The following is a 21092-nucleotide window of genomic DNA, read 5'->3' as shown; positions in this document are numbered from 1 at the left end:
GTACACTTCACTTCGTATAGTGGGATGGATTGTGCTCTCCCACGTTGTCAAAGGGATTCTTGCTATCATGCAGGATCAGACGTTGTCTCTGTAGAGCGTCTCCACTATTGTGCTAGTTATATTATTTAATAATTGCAGGTCCCTGCAGCATTAAGCACCCTGCCTGCTGTCCCATGCATCAATGGCTTCCGCCAGTCCGCATGTACCAGGATTTATTGTTCTGATCAGAATGGTCGATGTCAGCTGCATATGCGGAGCAGGGCACATGACAGGGTGTTAAATGTTGCCCCTTTATTGCCATGGTTTATACCAGTATTGTTCTGTGGCAATGTCAGTAAAGGGGCCAAGGATTAGGTAGGAGAAGCGAATTTTATCTTACCCGCTGCGTTCACTGCAGTAATCCGGATGGAGCTTGTTGAGGATTTCCAACGTGGAGTTATACGGCCAGCACCATGCTAGCTTGGGAGGTGGGCGTGGGAGAGACAGCAACATTCAGCTGGATCTGGCGAGTGTTATCGCTGATATCTGCAGCGGCCCTTCGCACTACACAGGCGCCGGCCATATCTATTTAGCCGGGTGTGATGCTGGAAATGCATTGGAGGGACAGGGTCTCTCTGTCCTTGTCCTGTAGTCCTTTTTCATTTGTTTTCTGTATTGTTTTCTGCCCAGGAGTCCATATGGGACTCCTGGCAGTACAGCTCTTCCTGTTTTTGGTTTGGTGTACAGACTCATGGGCTACCCATATGGCACCCCAGGGTGGGGGTGCAACTCTGTGCCCCTAGTGTATGTTTTTGGGTACCTGTGTGTGGTCCACAGAGCAGGATATGGGCTGGTGGCAGCTCCATGCTGAATTTGACAGGTGCTCCGAGTATCCTCCATTTTGGGATATCCAGGCCCTGCCATTGGAATCAGTTGATTCCCGATAGGAAACAAGATGGGCCCTGTGGCCGCTTGCTTTCTATTGCCTGCTACCTTGTTTTCCCAAAGTCCTGGGAAGCCCTGACTCTGTCCCTTCCCCCTGACTGGCTGTTGGGTGGAAGTTCCATATATGATGTTGTTGTGAAGTCCCGGCCAGATTGGCTGGAGCCTTCCCAGTGACTGTATGTTGTGGGTACACCCTGTGGGTGGGACCTGGGTGAATGGAGTGTGTGACCAATATGCACTTCTTGTTGTGGATGTCTGGTTTCTGGTGTTTGACACAATGACTGAGACAGTCCTGCCCGAAACTGGTATGAATGCAGTGTGTAGCGTTGAATGGCTGGCTACTTGTCCCAATACACATTCCTTGTTGTGAGTGTCTGAGAGGGAGGAGTATGGCCTGAATGCACTGTATGTCTGATTGGCTGACTGACTGCATGAATGCCCTTCTGTATGATTGGCTGCTGAGTGTGACCCAGCAGTGTGCATGAGAGACAGAATAGTATATCTGGGGACCTCTCACCACCGGAAATTGTTCAGAGGCTGAGTTGACACTTGATGAGTAACTGGAACTGCTCATCCTTGACGCCCAGCTGCAAGAAGAAAAACTGCTGCTGCATTTGCTTCAACCAGATCCGAAAGCTATCGAGTTCATCAAGGACTGATCCGAGAGAGGACCTAGTTAGGCGCCCTCTTCCAGTGCGCCGAGTGACCATCGAGCATCACTAACCTTCGCTGAAGCTCCCTGGAAGTCAGACCCTCAAAAGGCTGTCAACCGGAGACGGGGACCGCCAAGGAGAACAAAGTAAAGCCGTCGAAAAGTAAGTAAAAAAAGTTTTTAAAAAAGTAAGAAAAGAAAAGTCACCGAGGAGGACATTGACGCCGTCGAAGTCCATTGCCATCGACCAGGGTTTGGAGTATCGCCGTAACCGCTGGAGGCCCGTCGAAGCCGTGTTGCCCAGAAGAGGGGACTGCTTGACGCCGTGCCACCGTTGACTGGAGCCGCACGCTCCATTGCCTAAAACTTTGGATTCAGAGGCACGCTCTTCCGCACCGCCGCCCGCCTTATCCTGCCAGAGAAGGCCAGGTCGTCAACGCGCTAAGGAGCAACCGCCGGTGGGTTTCCCGCCACCCAAAGACCAAAGACTTTGACGACTCGACGCCCTTGTCGGGCCACAGTTCTTCTGAAACTCTTTGCGGTCCTGAACTATCAAACGCTGAGGTGCCCCGCACACCTCATCCTCGCACGAGCACCACCTGGATCGACGCCGTGGCCTTGGAACCATCGCACTTTTCATCGATGCCAAGTTCACCTTCTTCGACGATCCGTGGCTCCTGCTTTAAAGGGAGCCACTCATGAAGGATCCATCGATGCCTCGTCTAAGAACTCTGCTCTGCCAGGTACATTGGGGGGTAGAAACCTTGTAGAAGGAAATAAGACTTATAGAACAATATATGGACTGGGCTTGTGATATATCTTTAATTTACAGGTTGCCCAGGTGGCGGGGGGGGGGATCTCCACACAGAAATGTGTTTAAACCTTGAGGCCAGTATTCTGCCAATCGTTCTAACCAACTGCTTTCCTCCTATGTCTATTATTGGTTACCTTTACTAATTTGATTTTTGTGCCATTTAACCAGAGTACAGTTGATGCACTTTAATGAGATCTAGTAATAATTGTGGTACCACGTAGAACTGTATATATTTGCCATTACAGATTTGCTGAGCACAAAGTGAGTTATTGTGATAGTGTACATAACCTTGAATATTAATTATATAAAGACTGTGTTTTAACTAATACAGTGTGTGGACATTCCTTTGTGGGGGCTTGGGGACTACACTGTACTTAAGAACCAGCCTGCACCACCTCCTGAGAAGCTAGGCCTTGATTGCTCGACTACGTTACCAATAATAGAGAATATTGGCTGGGGTCCTCTGTGCCTTTCCTCTACCATATAGCGAGCAGAAGTACAGACACCCCGTCCAGTCTTTACACCGGGTCGTACAGCAGTCATCCCACATGTGCGTGAGTCGCCAAGACTGACCCCGGGACCTCTGTGGGGTCCGATAGGCAAGCCTGATGCCGGGTACCCAGCTTTGTGGCTGCGGGTCAGGGGGACCAGGCAGGCCGCGCGCGGTCGTGGCATGGAGTTCCAGGGGGAAACGTCAATAACTGTTCCAGGTGAAATAAATAGTCAGTTTGCACTACAGACAGGGTCTTCAATAAAGTAATCGGCGTTGTATTACACAGTGTGCAAGTTGTCTTGTTTGACTCCTCCCCCTCAGCGGACTTCGGAGCTCTGCTCCCCTCCAGCACCAATACCTTACTGCATGGTTCTTGTAGTCGGCTGTCTCTCCACGGTGTCCCCACTCACCCTGTTCGGAAAGATTTCTCGGCTGTCACAAGTCGTGCTTTTATCAAAGTTGAACCAGTTGTTCTTCAACCCTTAACAAATAGGAGTTGCAAATGTTCTCATCGGCGGGTGGCTCCGGGACGGATGTTATTTGATTTAGGATATGGCCCTGATTGGAGCTCCTCAGTCAGGCAGCCATTACGTGCCTGCGCAACAGCGCCCTCTTTTCGGCCCAATATCTGTGTTGGTCCAGGAGTGTGGGGCAGTTAGCAACTCTGTTATGGCATGAAAAGGTTGGAGAAAGACCGGGATCCATACGTCTAATTCAGTCTCAAATCTATAGGAATTTTGTCTACACCTGGGGTTTTTCCACTTTTCTGGATTGCTATTGCATTTCTGACCTCAAATATAAATTGCAATACGTCAGTACTGTTATTGAGGGTCAAACATTCTGCTGTGTCAGTAGTAATAGGTTAGGATCTTGTTTCAGTGAAAACCTTAGAAACGTCCCTCAACCAGACATCTTCAGTAACTTATCTATGTATAATATTTTTACTGTCTGCATTCCCCATAACAACCAACTTCCAAAACGTGGCACTATCTTTATTCAGCACTGCATCCATCAGGTCACACCACTTCACTTCTACATAAGCTTTCTTTTATCTATTGGTTGCTTATAGGCATGTCTCAACCTACGAAACTAGTCCACAGAGATGCCTTCTGCATTCATCATCCCATATAAAAGCTCCATTTTTTGCAGTTCGTCACTCCTTCTAGAACCAGTTTGACTGGAGAGCTGATCGAGAGCTCACTGTTTTACCTGATTTTGTTACTAGTGGACTAATTCCTCTTAACATCTTAGCATATATTTGCAGGATCTCCATATTATTTAGTCATTATACAGGATTTTATCCAAGGACACTACTTACCTCTAAATCAGCCCATTTGGCTGAATATCTTGCATGCCTTACGATAACAATATTAGTCTTGAAGACCCATCAGGTTTGACAATATTCATCGCAAACCATCCGCCACAAATTAGGTCTAAATTAAGAGGGTGATGGTCACTCTCAAAACGGTCCAGGATTTGGAAGACTAACTAAATGGCAATCTCTTATGGTCACAAGTGAAAAATCTATGTGTGTGCTTATTCTTGGCCTGGCTGACTGATCACCCGCTGTTATCCTATTACAGGCTCTCAGTTCAAAGATGTAAAGCCGGGTTGTCCAACTCCAGGCCTCGAGGACCAGAATCCAGATGGGTTTTCAAGATACCCCTGTAATATTCATGAGAAATAATGTGCATACATTTATAATCATTGTAGGCAAATTTATCTCATGAATATTAATGAGGGGTATCCTGAAAATCATATTTCAGGCCCTGGAGGCCTGGAGTTGGACAACCCGGATGTAAAGGATGTGCACCGTCTCCACACATATTTACTGGTTCTTTTTTGAGAGGTGGCTTTCAATTCTGATATGTCCTACACTAGGTTCTCTTCCTCCGTTACTTCTAATAAGATATTAAGTGGCTCATATTGATCCTTAAAATCTCTTATGTAATATGTGGGCCTCTGTGGTGCAGTTTCTTCTTGCATGCGCAATGCGCTTTTGGACTAATTGAACATTATTTATTATTATTATGGTATTTATTGAGCGTGGACTTAGCTTCAAGAAGCTTTACAGATACACAACGGATCACTTTACAGAGGTGCACAACATTACAGATGCATAAAGGAGCGCTCTTCAATGTTAACAGATATACAGCGGGGGGTAGGATACAGAGGGGGACAGAAGAGGGGTACAGCTGTACCAGGTGGTGAGGAAGAAAGCAGGTGGCATCTAGCAAGTTAGATGGCGCGAGGGGCGACGGGATGGCCTAGGTGTTGAGGAGGAGCGACTCCTTGAAGAGGTAGGTCTTCAGTTCTTTTCTCAATTGTGGGGGAGAGTCCGATGCCGACGGGGAGGAGGTTCCATAGTGTTGGGGAGTAGGCAGAGAAGGATTGTTTCCTGGTCCTTTCCTTTTTGTAGCAGCGGATTTCAAGTCTGCATGTGTCCTGGCTTCTGGTGGTGCGCAGTCCACTGGAGATGCAGAGTTCATTTGACTATTACTATTGTAAATATTAAAGAGTAAGGTAAAATAATCATCAATAGCTATGCCCCTATGTATCTCTGGCATTTCATGCGCCTAAATCTTACTAGGGCTAGATCAAACCATATCGGTAGCCCCTCAATTGGTCACCCTCTTTTGCCTTTCAATGCTGAAATTTGAAAGGAGGAATATCCCTAAAAGTGGACATCTGACAACACCCAGGTTTCTTGCAAACAAATTATTTGCCTCATGAAAACACCCAATGCGCTATAATATTTTTAGCTTTCCGCTTTGTTCCAAAATAATAATTTAAATTTTAGAATGTCTACTTTTGGTACCTCATTTACACTAGGTAGAGGAAGAAGGCCCTAAACAGGAACGTTATTCAGTCAATCTATTATTTATTTATTTTTTAAAACAATTTTTATTAATTTTTATAACAGCCAAACAACATACAAAAAAGAAAACTTAGCAGTGCATTTATACATTATTGAATATTACGTATCTTGTTAAACTATAACCGCTACCTACCCTTTACCCTCCCCCCTTAACTTGAGCCTACTCCATTTCGCCTTCCGCCGTTACATCCTCTTGGGATGATCCCTCTTCTGTCTTCTGGGAGGCATCATCCTCGCTTAAACATACCTGGGTGGACCCAACCAATGTAGCCAGTAAATGCCTCCGGGCTGTCAATGTATCTGCCTCTTTCTCCCACCCCCTCTACTGGTTGCTTCGGTCCATATCACCGTTTCGGTTTCAGCCCACCTCTTGAGGTCATTCCGCCACACCTCTACCTTTGGCCCGTTACATGCTTTCCAGCCCATGGCAATCCTGTGCTTGGCCAATACGGAAGCGAGGTCTTTAAGTTTGCTCACATGCTTTAGGCTTGCGTGGTCTGGGGAACCCCCCCAAAATACATGCCCATACCGATCCCATATCTAGCGTGATCCCCTTTTCTGTCTGGCGGTGGGCCACTTCATTCAGTCAATCTATTATTTTCATTCCCTCATCCATAGTTTCCTGTGTCATTTTGGCTTCTTTTGTTAAAGTACCCTCTTGCTCTGACAATGTGAGACTGCTTCTACTTCCTGACAGAACGTTACATGTGTTCTGTCTGCTGGTACTGGAATGCCTGGTCATTGGTTTGGTACCTCTACGGGGGTATGGTCTTAGCTCGATGTTTGAGCCCTCTGGGGGAAAGAATTCTATATTTTTTTTTTGAAAATCTGGTTTATTGATTTTATAACATATGCAAACAACACAGAAGCATATACAAGCAATTAACTAGAAACACATTTGAATTAAAATAGCAACAGTAGATCAGTTGTCCTACAAGGAAAATAAAAAATAGGAAAAAAGGAAGGAAGAGAACAAAAAAACAATGGGGGTTGGGGAGGTTTGGGGGGGTGGGGAGGTTGTTGAGGGATCAGCATACAGCTCATTAAAAGTGTCCCAAACATCAAAGTATTTTTCTTGATCTTTTTATCCTGAAAGGACACATTCCCTCTATGGGACAGTATTGATAAATCATGTAACCATAAATGGTTTCATGTTGGACATAATTCTATAATTAATAGAAAGCAAAACTTGAACCAAGCTATTATCCCCTAGTTTGATACAATGAAAGCCCCCATCCTTACTCAACGGCATAGGTGCTCAAGTACAGCGGATGATGTCCCCATAGATAATAAAGACAACCTCTAGTAGTTCTTATCCATTTAAGGCATTATGTTAGTTAATGCAATACTTCACTCTTGGGATTCGGAGCCTTACGCATGAATACTGAGTTTACTCCATAGTAGTTATCGTGGTCCTATGGGGCTCTACCAGATCATATTGCTGCGCGTGTATCAGGGTTAGAGCTAAGGTGCATTGATACTTTCTTTGGCCCACCACCGCTATGACTTTGTGATTGCCCAGGAGACAGATTAGTAGTTTGATTTATGGCTTGCACTACAGCTTGGAATGTTGTATCCAAGGTACGACCACAGCACTTCTTATTACTTTGAGGCTCTAATGGTTTTGGGCACTGACTAGCTTCTGCAACCCGCCTCTCTGGAATATGGTCTTAAATTGTACCACTTGTTTCTCTTGTGGATACGTTCCTATTCATTAGTGGAGGTTCACTGCAGCAGTGCCCTTACTCTTCCCCTGTTGCTTACATGAGAATATATCTTTCCACCACTCCATGGAGATAATTCTGACATGATTATCCCACAGTTACAATAATTTCCATTTCCTAACAGTTCATCTGCGTCTTTCCCTACTATGGATCCTACTTATTTGGTTATACGACTGATGCCTAGTTCCATCTGACCAACTACGGTTCCTGTCCCTTACATTATTAGTACTGTTGTATGGTTTTGCACCATATGTTTGTAATGGTGTAGGGTCATTTTCAATCATGCCTCTGTAGAATTACTCAATATTGCAAATCCATTCGAGATGACAATGGAAGGGTTTATTGTTAATTCCTCCTTTGCCTGTGCGATGCCACTAATTTCCTTATGCTCATGGGACACACAATCTGTATTCTTATTAATATGTAATTCTACCTGAATATTTAAATTCCTACCACCCTCTTATTAAATTGTTCTAGGAATTTAATATTTTTCTAACAATTCATCATGGAAATTGTTAACTCCTACGTTTAGTAGACCATGACTTGCTTTTAATATCAGCAGGAGTATCGGTAAGGGGAACGTGATGGGCTACCTCATCTTTCTCCTCAATTATAACCAAACTGTAATTTCTTGTACAATTAGTGGCAGCTGGCTTGTACAATTCAGACTCATTATTGCCCTTCGCCTCACGGTTGTTGAGACAATAAAGCAAGCTTTCAATTTCACTGATCAATTCATTGGCCTCCAGGATGGGTTTCATAATGCGGTTTACTTTTTTATGAATTACAAGTCAAGGGACTCCAGGTAGCTTTCCTCTTGGCCATTGTGATACAGCCTTTAGACTAGTAATCAAAGACAAATTCATTCAATTTACTGTTGCTTATTTATTAAAGTGCAATAAGTGCAAGAGATGCTCAACAATTACAGCAGAATATACACTACGATAACACACACAGTTTAAGACAATAAACACAAAGTACAGTTATATAAATAATTACATACAATATATCAAAGGATATTATCTGGTAATACCTTAGGTAAGCAAACATGTCAAGCAGCGTGTGGTATAGTATAATTCCTCATGATCCTATTGTTTATAGCAGTCTAATTTCAAAGCATTAGCACATTAGCTCAATGAACACTGAAAACCAATGTTAACTTGTGTATACTCAATAGTCCAGTAGAGTCTTATCCAGCTGTAAAATAAATGCCTACAAATGCTACACTCTTAGTAAAGACCATAACTGATGACAGACTACTTGGATATGAAATGGAGATAGAGGCACCTTTGTACCTCGGCCAATTGTGAAAGTCAGAGAAGGGTTGAAATAAAATCAAGATGAAACAATTGTAATCTTTTACGAAATAAATCTAAATTAATATGGCAGTGAACATCGTATATCATCAACAACCTGGTTCAGTTAAATCCAATTGAGTGCAATTAAAACCATTCATAGGGGGAGGAAAGCCCTGACAGCTTAAGGGTCTGCAAGCAGAGTAACCTCCACTCCTTAACTCACCTACAAAATCTAACAGCAGAAGGCATGGCCAGCTCAAAGTTCATATGAACAATGGCAAGAAAACACTAAACAGTTTATCCCGCACAGTACCTGCTTCTCATTCAACTGTTCGGGTTGTCGGGCTATTGTCATGGTCCCAATCTCCAAAGCACAACCAAACAATCGGCACATCTTTGGCAGAGGCTTTGCCACAACTGTTGATAAGGCTTCCAGGATTCAAGAGCTTCTGTGTCCTAGTACGACCAGCACAACGCAAATAACGGGCACGCACTTTGCGCAGGCTTGCCCACAGACTTCAAACCAGCTGTTGAAAAGGCTTCTGGGACCCTAGGGCTTCAGGGTCCTAGTGCAACAAGCACAGACCAGTTTAACAATGCAAAAAACAGAATCAGTGCCGGAAGTACACTTTCTGACTGCTATTCTAAGAGTCCAAGTCATGACTTTCACCTTGCACAAAGATTTCTGCAGCAGGTGCATCAACTGACTGTAGGCCCTTCAAATTACAGCCAAAGTACATGCACATTTAACTTATGGATTAAAAGTCTAAAGAAATCGGGTTGGTACTGGTAAAGTGTAATTTAGATGGGGGATTGTGCATTGAAATCATAAAAAGAATAGTATAAAAGAGTTTTCATTAATCAGTACCACTATCACCGCTATGTCCAGACTTCCATGCCATAAAGGAAGGAGACCATGATTTTTCAAATGATTCTGGGTTCAGAAACCAAAAGAAAATATTAAACGTCAAAACGGTTGATCGTGTTGCCTCTGCACTGGAGGAAAAGGTGCAATAATAATTATGAGCCTTGTGATCTTGTATTTTGTGGAGCTGCTTACATTAGTGACAGTACAACATACACCATTTGAACATACTATCTTGCTCAAACAAATCCTGGAGCAACCTATTGATATAAGACAGTCAACAAACTTGGCCTGCAACAAAATCAACACAACCAGAGAAGTCATAGGCAGTTACACTATTTCACCAAAATCAATGTTGGTGGACAAACATGATGGAACAGTAAAAGATAGAGCGCAGCAATGTGATAACATTTATGGATTAGGGAACATTCCTCGTCCTTACACCATTGAGGAATGCAAAGAGGATGAGGCAACCACTTGCCCTCTTGTTCCTTGCGAGACATGGACTTCCACATTGAAAAATAGAAAAGCAAAACTGAAAAACAAGACCCAGAGGAAACAGCAGCAAAGAAAAAGCACCATATCGCATGGAAACAAACAGAGGATCCATTCTAGATCATCACGGGTTAGGCTAGCTTCGGATAAGTCTAACATCTATTATATTGTTGATGCTGATCCTAAGAGACTTTAAAAAACACCTAAAAAAGAAGCCTCCTGCGATGCAGAGCTGGCTAGCAAGAAGCATCCTAGGAAAAATGTATCCAGAACTAAAGATATACATGATTATAAGGAGGGAGGATCAAAAAAGTCTGCCATTAGGCATAATGTTACGACTCATAGGAAAAATAATGTTTCTCCCATGACGATTCTGCATACTTAGAAGACCTGGAAACACTTTCCCATCTGGACAGCACTAATGCTCTTCCTACCCCAAATACTGTAACAATACATATGACACCTATTTAAGACAACATTCTCATCAATCGAACTTGGCACTGAATTCGGCTGATCCGGCCATTAAAATTCAGAGTCTGTTCTGTTTCAGTAATAATTACCATCTTAACAGGTTGGCAATCCAACAACGGTTTCATTGCATGTAACCTCTGTGGATCTAGTGGCACTGCAAGAAACCTGGATGACTGATCAACTTGTTTTGGATGGTAGGCAGACAATACAAGCCTTTGCTCGCGAAGGCCTTACTAATAACCCATCTTTGGGTTTACTCTTAAATGTTACTTTGGTGTCCTTTGAAACAGACATAATTGCCTGGAGTCCCTGAACGCTGCATCTGCAGCCCGGAAATCCGAGTGCCTAATCCTTTGCTGAGCCTCAACATGACGGTGCTTGTCCCCGCCCACTTACACTTTGAAAATAAAGGTGCCGGGCTCCCTGGGCTCGTGGTGTCGTGGTGTCCTTTGAAACTGACATAATTGCCTGGAGTCCCTGAACGCCGCATCTGCAACCCGGAAATCCGAGTGCCTAATCCTTTGCTGAGCCTCAACATGACGGTGCTTGTCCCCGCCCACTTACACTTTGAAAATAAAGGTGCCGGGCTCCCTGGGCTCGTGGTGTCGTGGTGTCCTTTGAAACTGACATAATTGCCTGGAGTCCCTGAACGCCGCATTTGCAGCCCGGAAATCTGATTGCCTAATCCTTTGCTGAGCCTCAACGTGACGGTGCTTGGCCCCGCCCACTTACACTTCGAAAATAAAAGTGCCTGTCCATTACCCTTGTGGCGTGAAGCCTGCGAGGCGAAAAGGGCGCGATCCAACTATTGAGCTGTTGGGCGTGGGGGCGTAGGTGTTACACCTGGAAAGTCCATCCATTCTGAACATACACCCCACCCCTTTGTTGATCAAGAAAACCAGCTAAACACCAGGAAAAATCCCCGAAGTGGGGTGAGATTTTTAAATTTAACTTCATCTGGTTGTGAGGAGGCCAGAAGCAACAACATCTCATCATAATATCAACCCACTCAAGAAGTGTCTTATTTGCAGGGTGGGGGGGGGCAGACTCTGGTGGCTCCTCGAGCTGTCGGGCGTTCCTCGCCCTGTTAAAACATTTACTGACCTATGTGGCGGAAAAAAGCATCAGTTTCTTTTAATTTTTGTTTTGACTCATTTAATTGATTTAACTTTGCTTAAATAGTTAGTGTATAAGGCGGGAGGTTCCGAGGATCTCTCTCCCTCCTTCTAATTCATATATAACCTGATTAAGGGAGACTTTTAATCCGTTATTGGTTGCTCCTATTTAATATTGTATTGGCTATGTCATTTAAGAGGGATTCTTTTTTATTTTAGCGGTCTATTGTCTTCTTATTAGGAGTTTTTATTTAGCAACTCTGGGATTGCCTTTTTTTATTACACTTTATTTTGGAAAAGTAATATATTGTATATTATCATATATGATATTTAACTATTAGACAACTTGAAGATGGCCCCTAAATTGAGATCTAATAAAAATGCACGGAAGAAGGGCAATATCGAAAATTCTAAGTCTCAGCCCCGTAAAATGCTTTTTTTTTTAGCACAGAAAGAAAATAAGGGCAATAAGGAAAGCATTACCCTGGAGCAGCCCAAAATTTCAGACTTCCTTACAAAAGTCGATTTGGTTCAAGACTTCTCCAGAGGAAATATTATTCCTATGCCTGGGAATAGCTCAATGATTGACATTCTTTACTTAATATGTGCCATGATTTCAAACGTCACTCAAAGGGTCTCCAAGTACCTCCCAGCTAGAAAAATGTACGGAAGTAATCAATAGTATGAATAACATTATTGATACCAATTTATCCATGACTCCTGATTTATAAAATATAGCACAGGAGGATATTGTTTCTTTGTCTGAGGATGAAATAAGCAACGCTTGGAATTATTCTGAATTAATGGAGGGCAATTCTATTACAATGAGTGGAAAAATGGACTCACTAATTGTTACAGTAGACATTCTTTTAGGCATTTGTTCAAGGTTGATAAATGAACAACAAATCATGAAAGATCTGGTACTGTGGTTAATGAAAACACGAAAGAACTGCTAACTGTGATCCCTGCTGAGTGGCTAAAATTAAAAAACCTATATGATCAAAAGGGCTCTAATGATGAACTTGGGGGTAATTTGAGTGAACTCTGCCTACTGGTAAATGAGGATAAGGCTGAACACAGCCACATCGCAGAAGGCATCACAGCCATCACTGAAATACAGAAGGTGCCTTCAAGTGGGAGAGGGGAGGAAACAGTTATAGAGACGCCGGTTGAACAGTCTCAAGGCCACAGACGCAGATTGCACCGCAAAAGAAATTATAAGAAAAGCTCTAAAAACAAACGAGGTAAACCTGTTAAAGCTAGAAAGACGGATTCAACAAGAAAGAATAGGCTAGAATTAGCAGAAACCACACTTAATGATATAGAATGTATAGAGATTGCAAATAGATTTGAATTAAATGTAAATAGTGCGCCTAAAGATAGCATTGCTAACAAAAAAATTACCCAAGTCAAAAACTTTGGGTAATTGGTTAAATGGTAATAACAAAATGCCTACTATTGAGGAAATAATAGATCGTCAGATAAGGTTGACATCATAGATACTGAAGAAAATTGTGAACCAGCTGATCCCACCCCTCAGGTGGAGAAAAAGGAATCGATGGTGAGATTCTTAGATATCTTGGTAAACCCAGAAAGGGGAGGGCTGAAACTTGGAGACAGGGAGATTTATGATATGGAAATGGAAAGACTGGCCATGAGCAGAAGCAGTCGGAGTAATGAGTAGTTATATGAGCAAATAGGTGGAGATAAACAATTATGGTTAACAAATAGGGGCAAAAGTATAAAAGTTATCGAGAAAAATCCTACTGAGGATAGCCCCTATTTAAATAGAAAATGGTTGCTAGAATGCATTGGGAGAATACCTCAGGTGCAAAGTATAAAATCATCAGACATAGAAAGAGTCCTTTTATCCAAGGTAGGGAGCTGGAAAAACTAGCCCATTGTACAGTTCGGCACAGACGTTCTTGTTGAATTACTCAGAGCATACTCAGGTGAGATTTCAAACAACAAATATGAAATCGTTCTATGTAATAAATTAGAATTTCCCAGCAATCCCAAATCTTGTCCGAGGGCGGACAATACCCCACCTACTACCAGCCTAGGCAATCCATAGAATCTGCATTGTGGATTCCTGATGAAAATTACAGATTGGGAAATTGAGCAGAGGAATGAGTTATCACAGCAATCTCATGGAATAGCAGAGGCTTCCGCTCTATCTTACAGAATGAAAGTGTGCTTCTATTAAAGAGTAGCAAAATATTCGCACTACAAGAAACATGGGTCCTTGGAACTATATTGATGGATGGCTACAACCTTTTTGTGAAGCCAGCATTAGCTGGGAAAAGGGGGAGACGAATGGGGGGGGTCTCTGCATTGGCGTAAAATCCACTTTCAATATTACAAAATATGAGCCACCAGACCCCTCAACCTGGGTATTATGTGCTATTATTGAAAAAATCATTTCGGGGAAAAACCTACTAATAATTAATGTGTACTCTAGGCGAGGAGGGGAGGATTTTGAAAGCATAGAAAAAGTCAGATACACTATTAACAACTGGAAGGAGGAATCGCCGGATGGGCACGTTATGTAAGTGGGCGATTTAGATAGCTACTGTGATATGGCTTTGAAAAAAATTGCAGATTGGACAGCAACATGTAGTATACATAATGCCACACCCACTACGACTATTGGGAATTCAGGCTTTAAAATTATGCCTCAAATTAATAATGGTATTGCCTGGTTGAATCTAATGCAGTACTGGGATTTAAATTTTGTAGATCCCTCTAATCGGGACACCAAACACGATACTTGGAGCAACGCAGCGGTGAGCTATAGATTATATTACAGGTTTATAGACAAAGGATTGAAAAATAGAATAATAAGGTTCGATCATGCCCATTCCCTTTTAAGTGATCATAAGGTGTTAAAAATGGCTCTTCAAAAGGTAATAGGGATAGCAAGGGCATGGCAGGCGAAAGCTTGAATGTAGAAATTAATAGGGCCTCTAACCGTATTTGCTGGATGGAAAAAAAATCTAAACAAATTTGATGAACTGTTTCATAACTTACCTATAACAGGCCAGGAGATCACTTTAAATGGTCTTAAGGTGATTGGGGATCTCTTAAATATGGTGATGAAAACAAATAGAATTGCACTGTCCCAATTTAAGAGAAACAAAATAAAGAAACACAAAAATCTTTATGACCGTCAGATCCAATAAAAGAAAATGGTATTGAAGAAGGATATAATCAAAATATATATGGATATTTAGAATACAGATAAAATATTGTCTATCAAAAACCTGCGTACAAAATATAAAAATTGGATTAAGTCGCATAAGAGCTGTATACAAAAGGCAAATTGGAAAATGATTTTGTTCTTATAATTCGAAAACGTTTTGGTACCTTTATAGGCAATATCTCACAGAGAAAATGACTGATGTTAACACCATATCTTTGGATCTATGGGTTAAGCATATTAAAGACCTGTATTTTGTAGAAAATTTGCCGAATATTAGGCACAACATGGGGTCGTCTGGAGATGGCTTCCAGGGCTCCAGGGCTCCTGGGCCAGACAAATTAGCAAATATTGTGATTAAGAGAAATCCTCTGAAATGGGCCAAGATAATGCTACTTTTGTTCACGCAAATTTGGAAAAGCACTGAAATTCCAACTGGCTGCAGAGAAGCTCTCTTCATCCCCATTTTTAAAAAGGGGATTAGACATTTCTCTAACAATTATCACTTATTAGCAATAACAGATTCCAGCTGTAAAATCTTTTGCGCACTATTATTGACTATCATCAATGACTGGATCAAAGATAATAATATCTCCCTACCAAACTGGCTTTAGAGCAGGCTTTAACACCTTGGATAATATGATAGCCCTAAATTGCAAACTAGGAGAAACTAGAAAAAACAAAGAATTAAGACTGTACGTTTGCTTCGTAGACTTCTCCAGAGCATATGACTGTGTGAATAGTGATAGACTACGGAGTAAGTTAGGTAGATGGAATATGAATCCGTTGGTATTACATCTTTTGCGGGAAATGTATAGAGACACTTCTGTTACCATCTGTCTGAATAAGGGCATTGTTCAATCCTTTCCTATATCCACTAACCTTGGCCTCAAACAGGGATGTGCCACCTCCCCGGTGTTATACAATCTATATGTAGCAGGTATGGAAGAAAGGTTTGATAATGTAAGAAACTTTCCACCTAAAATTGAGGGGTGCCAAATTTGCTGGTTGTTCTATCCAGATGATACTGTGGCGATGGCCAGGACACCAATTGGCCTGCAGAGGTCACTGGACGAACTCCAAAGGTTTGAGGCAGAAAACAATCTTAAGATAAATGCCGGGAAAACCAAAATTATGATCTTTGGGGGAAGTCATGGCAAGTGTAAGAAATCTAAATATCATTGGAAAATTGAAACACAAACCATTGAAATTGTAGAGGCATACCCATATCTGGGCATGCCAATCTGTGAAAAACCTACCCTCAAATATTATCATGAGATGATCGCAGACAAAGTCTCCAGGAAATTGAACGTGATTAGATCATACATCTCCACTAAAGGCAGTCTCTCAGTGAAGGCCTTTTAGAAATTTACAAAAAGTTGCATATTACCGGGTGCTCTGTATGCCCTGGAATCTTTGCCTTCTAGATTCTTGGCACACTTGGATAAAATAGAAGGTAAATTGTGGAAACCAGCACTGAGACTTCCCAGAGCCACTCCTATCGCCGCAATTAGAGGTGAATTAGGCCTTACCTCCCTCACCACATTATGGAAGATAAATTGTTGTAAGCTTTATATAATAATGCTATCCCAAAAGGAAGATGTTTGCTAAAATTGGTTGGGAGTAGTATGATTAAGATAAATAATAATAATTGTTACATGAAAGACCTTTTACATACTTCTACTAGCTTTTTAAAAGACATACATTTTAAACTCCCAGGTGAAATTATTGAGCCAGCTCACCTTTTAAAATGCTGAAAAAGAAAGCCATATGGTGGGATATGTGTAATAATCTAGACTCCCTTGGAAATAAGAAAAGGTTTACGGAATATTGTCTACAAGGCTTGGAAGCTTCTAAACCTAGAAGCTATATTTTTAAAGTCGCAAATATGGAACTGTCCAGATATATTATGCTATTAAGATTTAACCTTCTTCCATGTTTGGAGTATGTGTGAGGATGGTCAGGCATACCAATGGAGAAAAGGGTGTGCAGGCAGTGCAAAGGGGAGGTGGAAACTACCAGACACCTTCTTACGAACTGTGACAAATTAGCCAAGCTAATATAAGGGATATAAAGATTTGATCTGTGATTTAAGAATATCACATCACTGATCAGTTCTGGTCAAGTATCTATATGGTCTCTTGTTTGATGTATGTAGGTGCGGCCTATTATATATGGAAAGAGATAATTAAGAAATGGGAGGATGTAACAGTTTTTTGAGTAGCCATACCTCTGAATATCTAGCGAGGCTGGAGACTCAGTAAACTAATCAGATATGCAACTTAATCTAGTGTTGGAATGCCTCAACATCTTTTAATGTGTTTTAATGCCTCCCTTATTGCAGTATTTCAATATCTCAGGATTTTAGGTATTTTAGGATTAGAATATATTTTGGCAATGGACTACATAAAATGGAATTTAGTATTTGTATAACATTGCCGAATGGTTGATTAATTTATATCACAATCTATATTTGTTTAAATTGTCTAAAACGTTCAAAATGTATTTGTTAAATGAGATTATATTTGTATGAATTGAATGTGTAGAAGTGTTTAAGGTTTTAATTAACCAATTACACTATAAATAAATAAATTAATAATTTATTAATTTAATGTTACTAACTCAGTACCCAGTTGGTTCCATGTATCTTGTATGCATCACACTGTTTGATCAGTACACTAAGCCGGCACTCCAAAGTCTGGAATTGAATAAACGAGGAATTAAGATTTAGTGCCCGATCCTTACATTGTAGCACATTTGGGCCCATGTCAATACTCAGATTTACTGCTTCGGCAAACTCTACCAGTTCCTTATTACTAACCAATGTGGAATTGTCAATTGATTAGTGGGATTTATGTAATAAGCTATTGTCACGTAAGTTATCATGATTAAAATGAATAGCAATTTCGTTACTACTGAGTTCTCTACTTTTTGATAAAAGTGAAGGCAGGTGTTGCCACTTTACACCTCGTCATGTTCCGCTCTCGGATGAAAGAAATTAGTTATTTTTGCTACAGCAGCTTTGTTAATTAGTGGAACAGATTGAACTTTGAACATTTTTGAGGGGGGGGGGACTCTTGGATACCACAAATCATAAATATGAGAACTAACAGCAGAAACAATTGGAGCTTTATGTCTTAACGGATTTGTCAATGGCAACGGTGCGTCATCACTCTCAGTCACAGCTGTCGTCCGAATGTTGAGGCTATCAGTCCTGGCTTCTTTCAGGTCATCAGCTAGGGCTGTACTAACATGTGATGTTATGTAATTAATGGTGGATTATGGGTTTCAACCCTTTCTTTGCTATTGATGGAGTTGAATATATACAATCTTTAATGGTTGTTTTTATGCTTACACTTATTGTCATTTTTATGGGCAAACGGTTTGCACCGTGATCCCTTTTTGTATGTTGTATAGATTGTTTACATGATCAGAATAAACATCAAATGAATGACTATTATGGCATCCAGGACTACTATTTGCTGTAATTCAACACAATAATTACACGTATATATATTCACTAATGTTTAAGAGCACAATGAAATGGATTTGTACATAGTTTGTCCAACTTCTGTAGTGAGCAAGTACAGAAAAATGTTGGACCCGATAGAAGCAAAGTGTTTTTAATATGAAAAAAAGAATAAAATATTTTTAGTTCCATTCTCACCACTAGTTGGACTGATGTCTTCCTCCAACCGGCAAATCTTTTTCAGCTCCGATGCCAACCAAGCACACAACTGGGTAAAATCTTGGCAGGAGGCTCCGAGCGTCACAGAGCCTAAAAGGGTTGTCTCATCCAAGAGAGGTCCGTCATAGCTTAAAAAAATGGAAATGATTAAAATAACATTTTCTAACAGTATGTGACCACATACATGACATAAAAAGGGGGCCCAGTGGGTTAAGCTTCCACCTCAGAGAATTGTGTGCATAACCAGCAGGTTTCATGTTTGAATGATGGCTGGGCTGACTCAATTCTTTACCCTTCAGAGGTCTACAAAAATGACTACCCTAGAGCTGGGTAATATGGTGTTAATCCCCCATTCCAAGGGCTGGAATGGGGAGGTAACAGCTCGGCAGCCCAAGTTATCAGCCCGAGCGAAGAAAGGGCCTATAACGAGGGTACTGGGCCAATCCCACACACCCTGTTCCAGCACTTAAAATGGGGGATTAACACTATTAGCACTACAAATAACCAAAAACCAAGCTAAAAAAAAGTATTTTCCTTCCTACATTCAACTGGATGCTGCGCGCGTCCCGTTGAATGAAGGAAAAAACTTTACCAAGATGGTCGCTATGGCTCTAGAAGGCGGGGGTTCCATACAGTGCCCCTTTTCTATGACCATGGAGGCCGGAAAAGGGAAGCTGTAGTCAGGTAAGTGGGGAGGAGGAGGTTGGGATTTTTAAAAAATATATTAGTTACGGGAGCGAGGGCGTGGGAAAGATGGCAGCCTATGGGTTGCATGGAATGCCGGTTGAGATTACAGGTTTCAGCCTGTGATACAGAGCCCAATTGGCTGCGCCCCCTGCACCGGGTGCTAAAACCCATTACACATTAACCATATTTCTGCTTCTATAAAGGTAAAGAATATTGAATAGAGATTTTTCAACACTGATTTTGTGGACAGTAAGGGCACGGGGCTCTGAAGGAAGTGTGACAAGGGCGAGTGTTGTAGGAGAAGAGATGCCTAGTGTTTCAGGAAGGTTTTTTCATTTGGGGGGGACACTTTTCAGGGAGGTGGTCGCCATAAAGGGTGTAACAGTCCCACCTATGGGGGACACAGAGGGAGACTGGGGACATCTTGGGACCAGGTAAAGCCACCAGCTGGGTAATGCGACCACTGGAGGCTGCATATGGAGGATCTTCCAGAGATCCCCCAGTAAAGCCCTCAGGAACCCCTTTGTCATGTGGACTGCAGTGCAGTCCTCTCTTGGAAAAGATAAACAGTATGGTGTCTCAGAAGATAATGCTTTTCATTGGAACTGAGGGGTCGATCACTACCCTTATAGCATAGAGAGAGTTACTGGGAAAAAGCCCAGCGAGAATCAGCCTCAGAGAGGGACTACTTGCAATGAATTTCATACGGGAGAATCATCTGAACATGGATACTGCATAACCTGACAAGTTAAGGGGCAAAGGCTCCTGTGGTCGAAAACCCTGTGCCAAATTCTAACCTGCTCAATTCTCTGATACCCACACAATCCTATCACCCTTCACGCATTCCTGAAGTAGCAAAGCACACGTGGGAGGTTGCTAAACCCATTCCAAGAGAATATTCTTACAATGACAAATCACACTTCTTTTGATTTCATTACGTGTTTTTACATAGCATGTGTGACACTATACAGCTGCTTCAAAGTGCTTGCTGGCAGGGGAGTGGAGCAGAGATACTGAAGATGGCAGGTAACATGCCCAGGGTAAAGTAATGCAGCCAGATAGGGAACGATTGCAATACGTGTGTTGCAGGTGAATATACTGGTCTAGCTTCTTTTTTTTTAAACTTGGTTTTATTAGCATTTATAAAGACATTTTCGATAAAACACAACATACAAGTGTTACTCACTTTGGCGTCAACAGTCTCAATCTCCCAATCCCCTGCCCCAACCCCATACCAAGACCCCCCTCCCGCGACCCACACCCCCTCTTCTAAATCAACACTTGTTCAGTGGTGTAGGTCCCTTTTTATCAATGTCTCAGAGGCTAAAGTTAACGTTGTGTCTGTTTATTACCATTGTTGGCTCCCTTCCGGGTCTTCTCCCTACTCCCCCCATTCTATTCCATTCACCTGCTTGGTCAGTCCATACGGTTACCTTCCTCCAGTCGCCATTTGAGCACTAGGGTGCACCATTCAGCTTGAAACTCATCGATCCTATCATTCACCACCGCTGTCAACCGCTCCATTATCATGGTTTGTACTTTGCCTTCCCACACCTCTTTCGAGGGGAGCATTTCACTTTTCCAGCACTGGGCTATCTCCCCACTCTTAAAATTGCTTCCCACATCTTCGGGAGTCTATGTTCTTCCCTATGTCTTTGCGGGAGCCCTAATAGAGACTGCAGCGGGTCTAGGCCCAACCCTATCCCCGTGATCTTTTCCATCCAGCTCAACACCTCTTTCCAAAAGACTTGTACCTTGGGACATCGCCACCACATGTGGGCACAACCCC

The 21092-nt window shown here is 42.1% G+C and overlaps 1 protein-coding gene across 5 annotated transcripts in view; it reads right to left on the bottom strand.

The window, feature by feature from the left end:
• Nucleotides 1–21092, bottom strand: part of LOC138566737 (protein FAM98A-like) — a 702281-nt gene that overhangs the window by 512860 nt on the left and 168329 nt on the right. For 2 of the 5 annotated variants that reach the window (XM_069644366.1, XM_069644364.1), the window contains exon 2: nucleotides 18596–18744. The exons of 2 other annotated variants lie outside the window; for them this stretch is intronic. In XM_069644366.1, coding sequence (XP_069500467.1) covers nucleotides 18596–18744 — 149 coding nt within the window. Of the gene's footprint in view, nucleotides 1–18595; nucleotides 18745–21092 lie in introns of those variants that run through there. One more of the 5 variants, XM_069644367.1, reaches the window with a different exon arrangement.

This window comes from Ambystoma mexicanum, chromosome 2p, assembly GCF_040938575.1.
Source record: "Ambystoma mexicanum isolate Mex_15411 chromosome 2p, UKY_AmexF1_1, whole genome shotgun sequence".
In the NCBI taxonomy this organism is placed as follows: domain Eukaryota; kingdom Metazoa; phylum Chordata; class Amphibia; order Caudata; family Ambystomatidae; genus Ambystoma; species Ambystoma mexicanum.
This window is presented reverse-complemented; position numbering and strand designations above follow the sequence as displayed.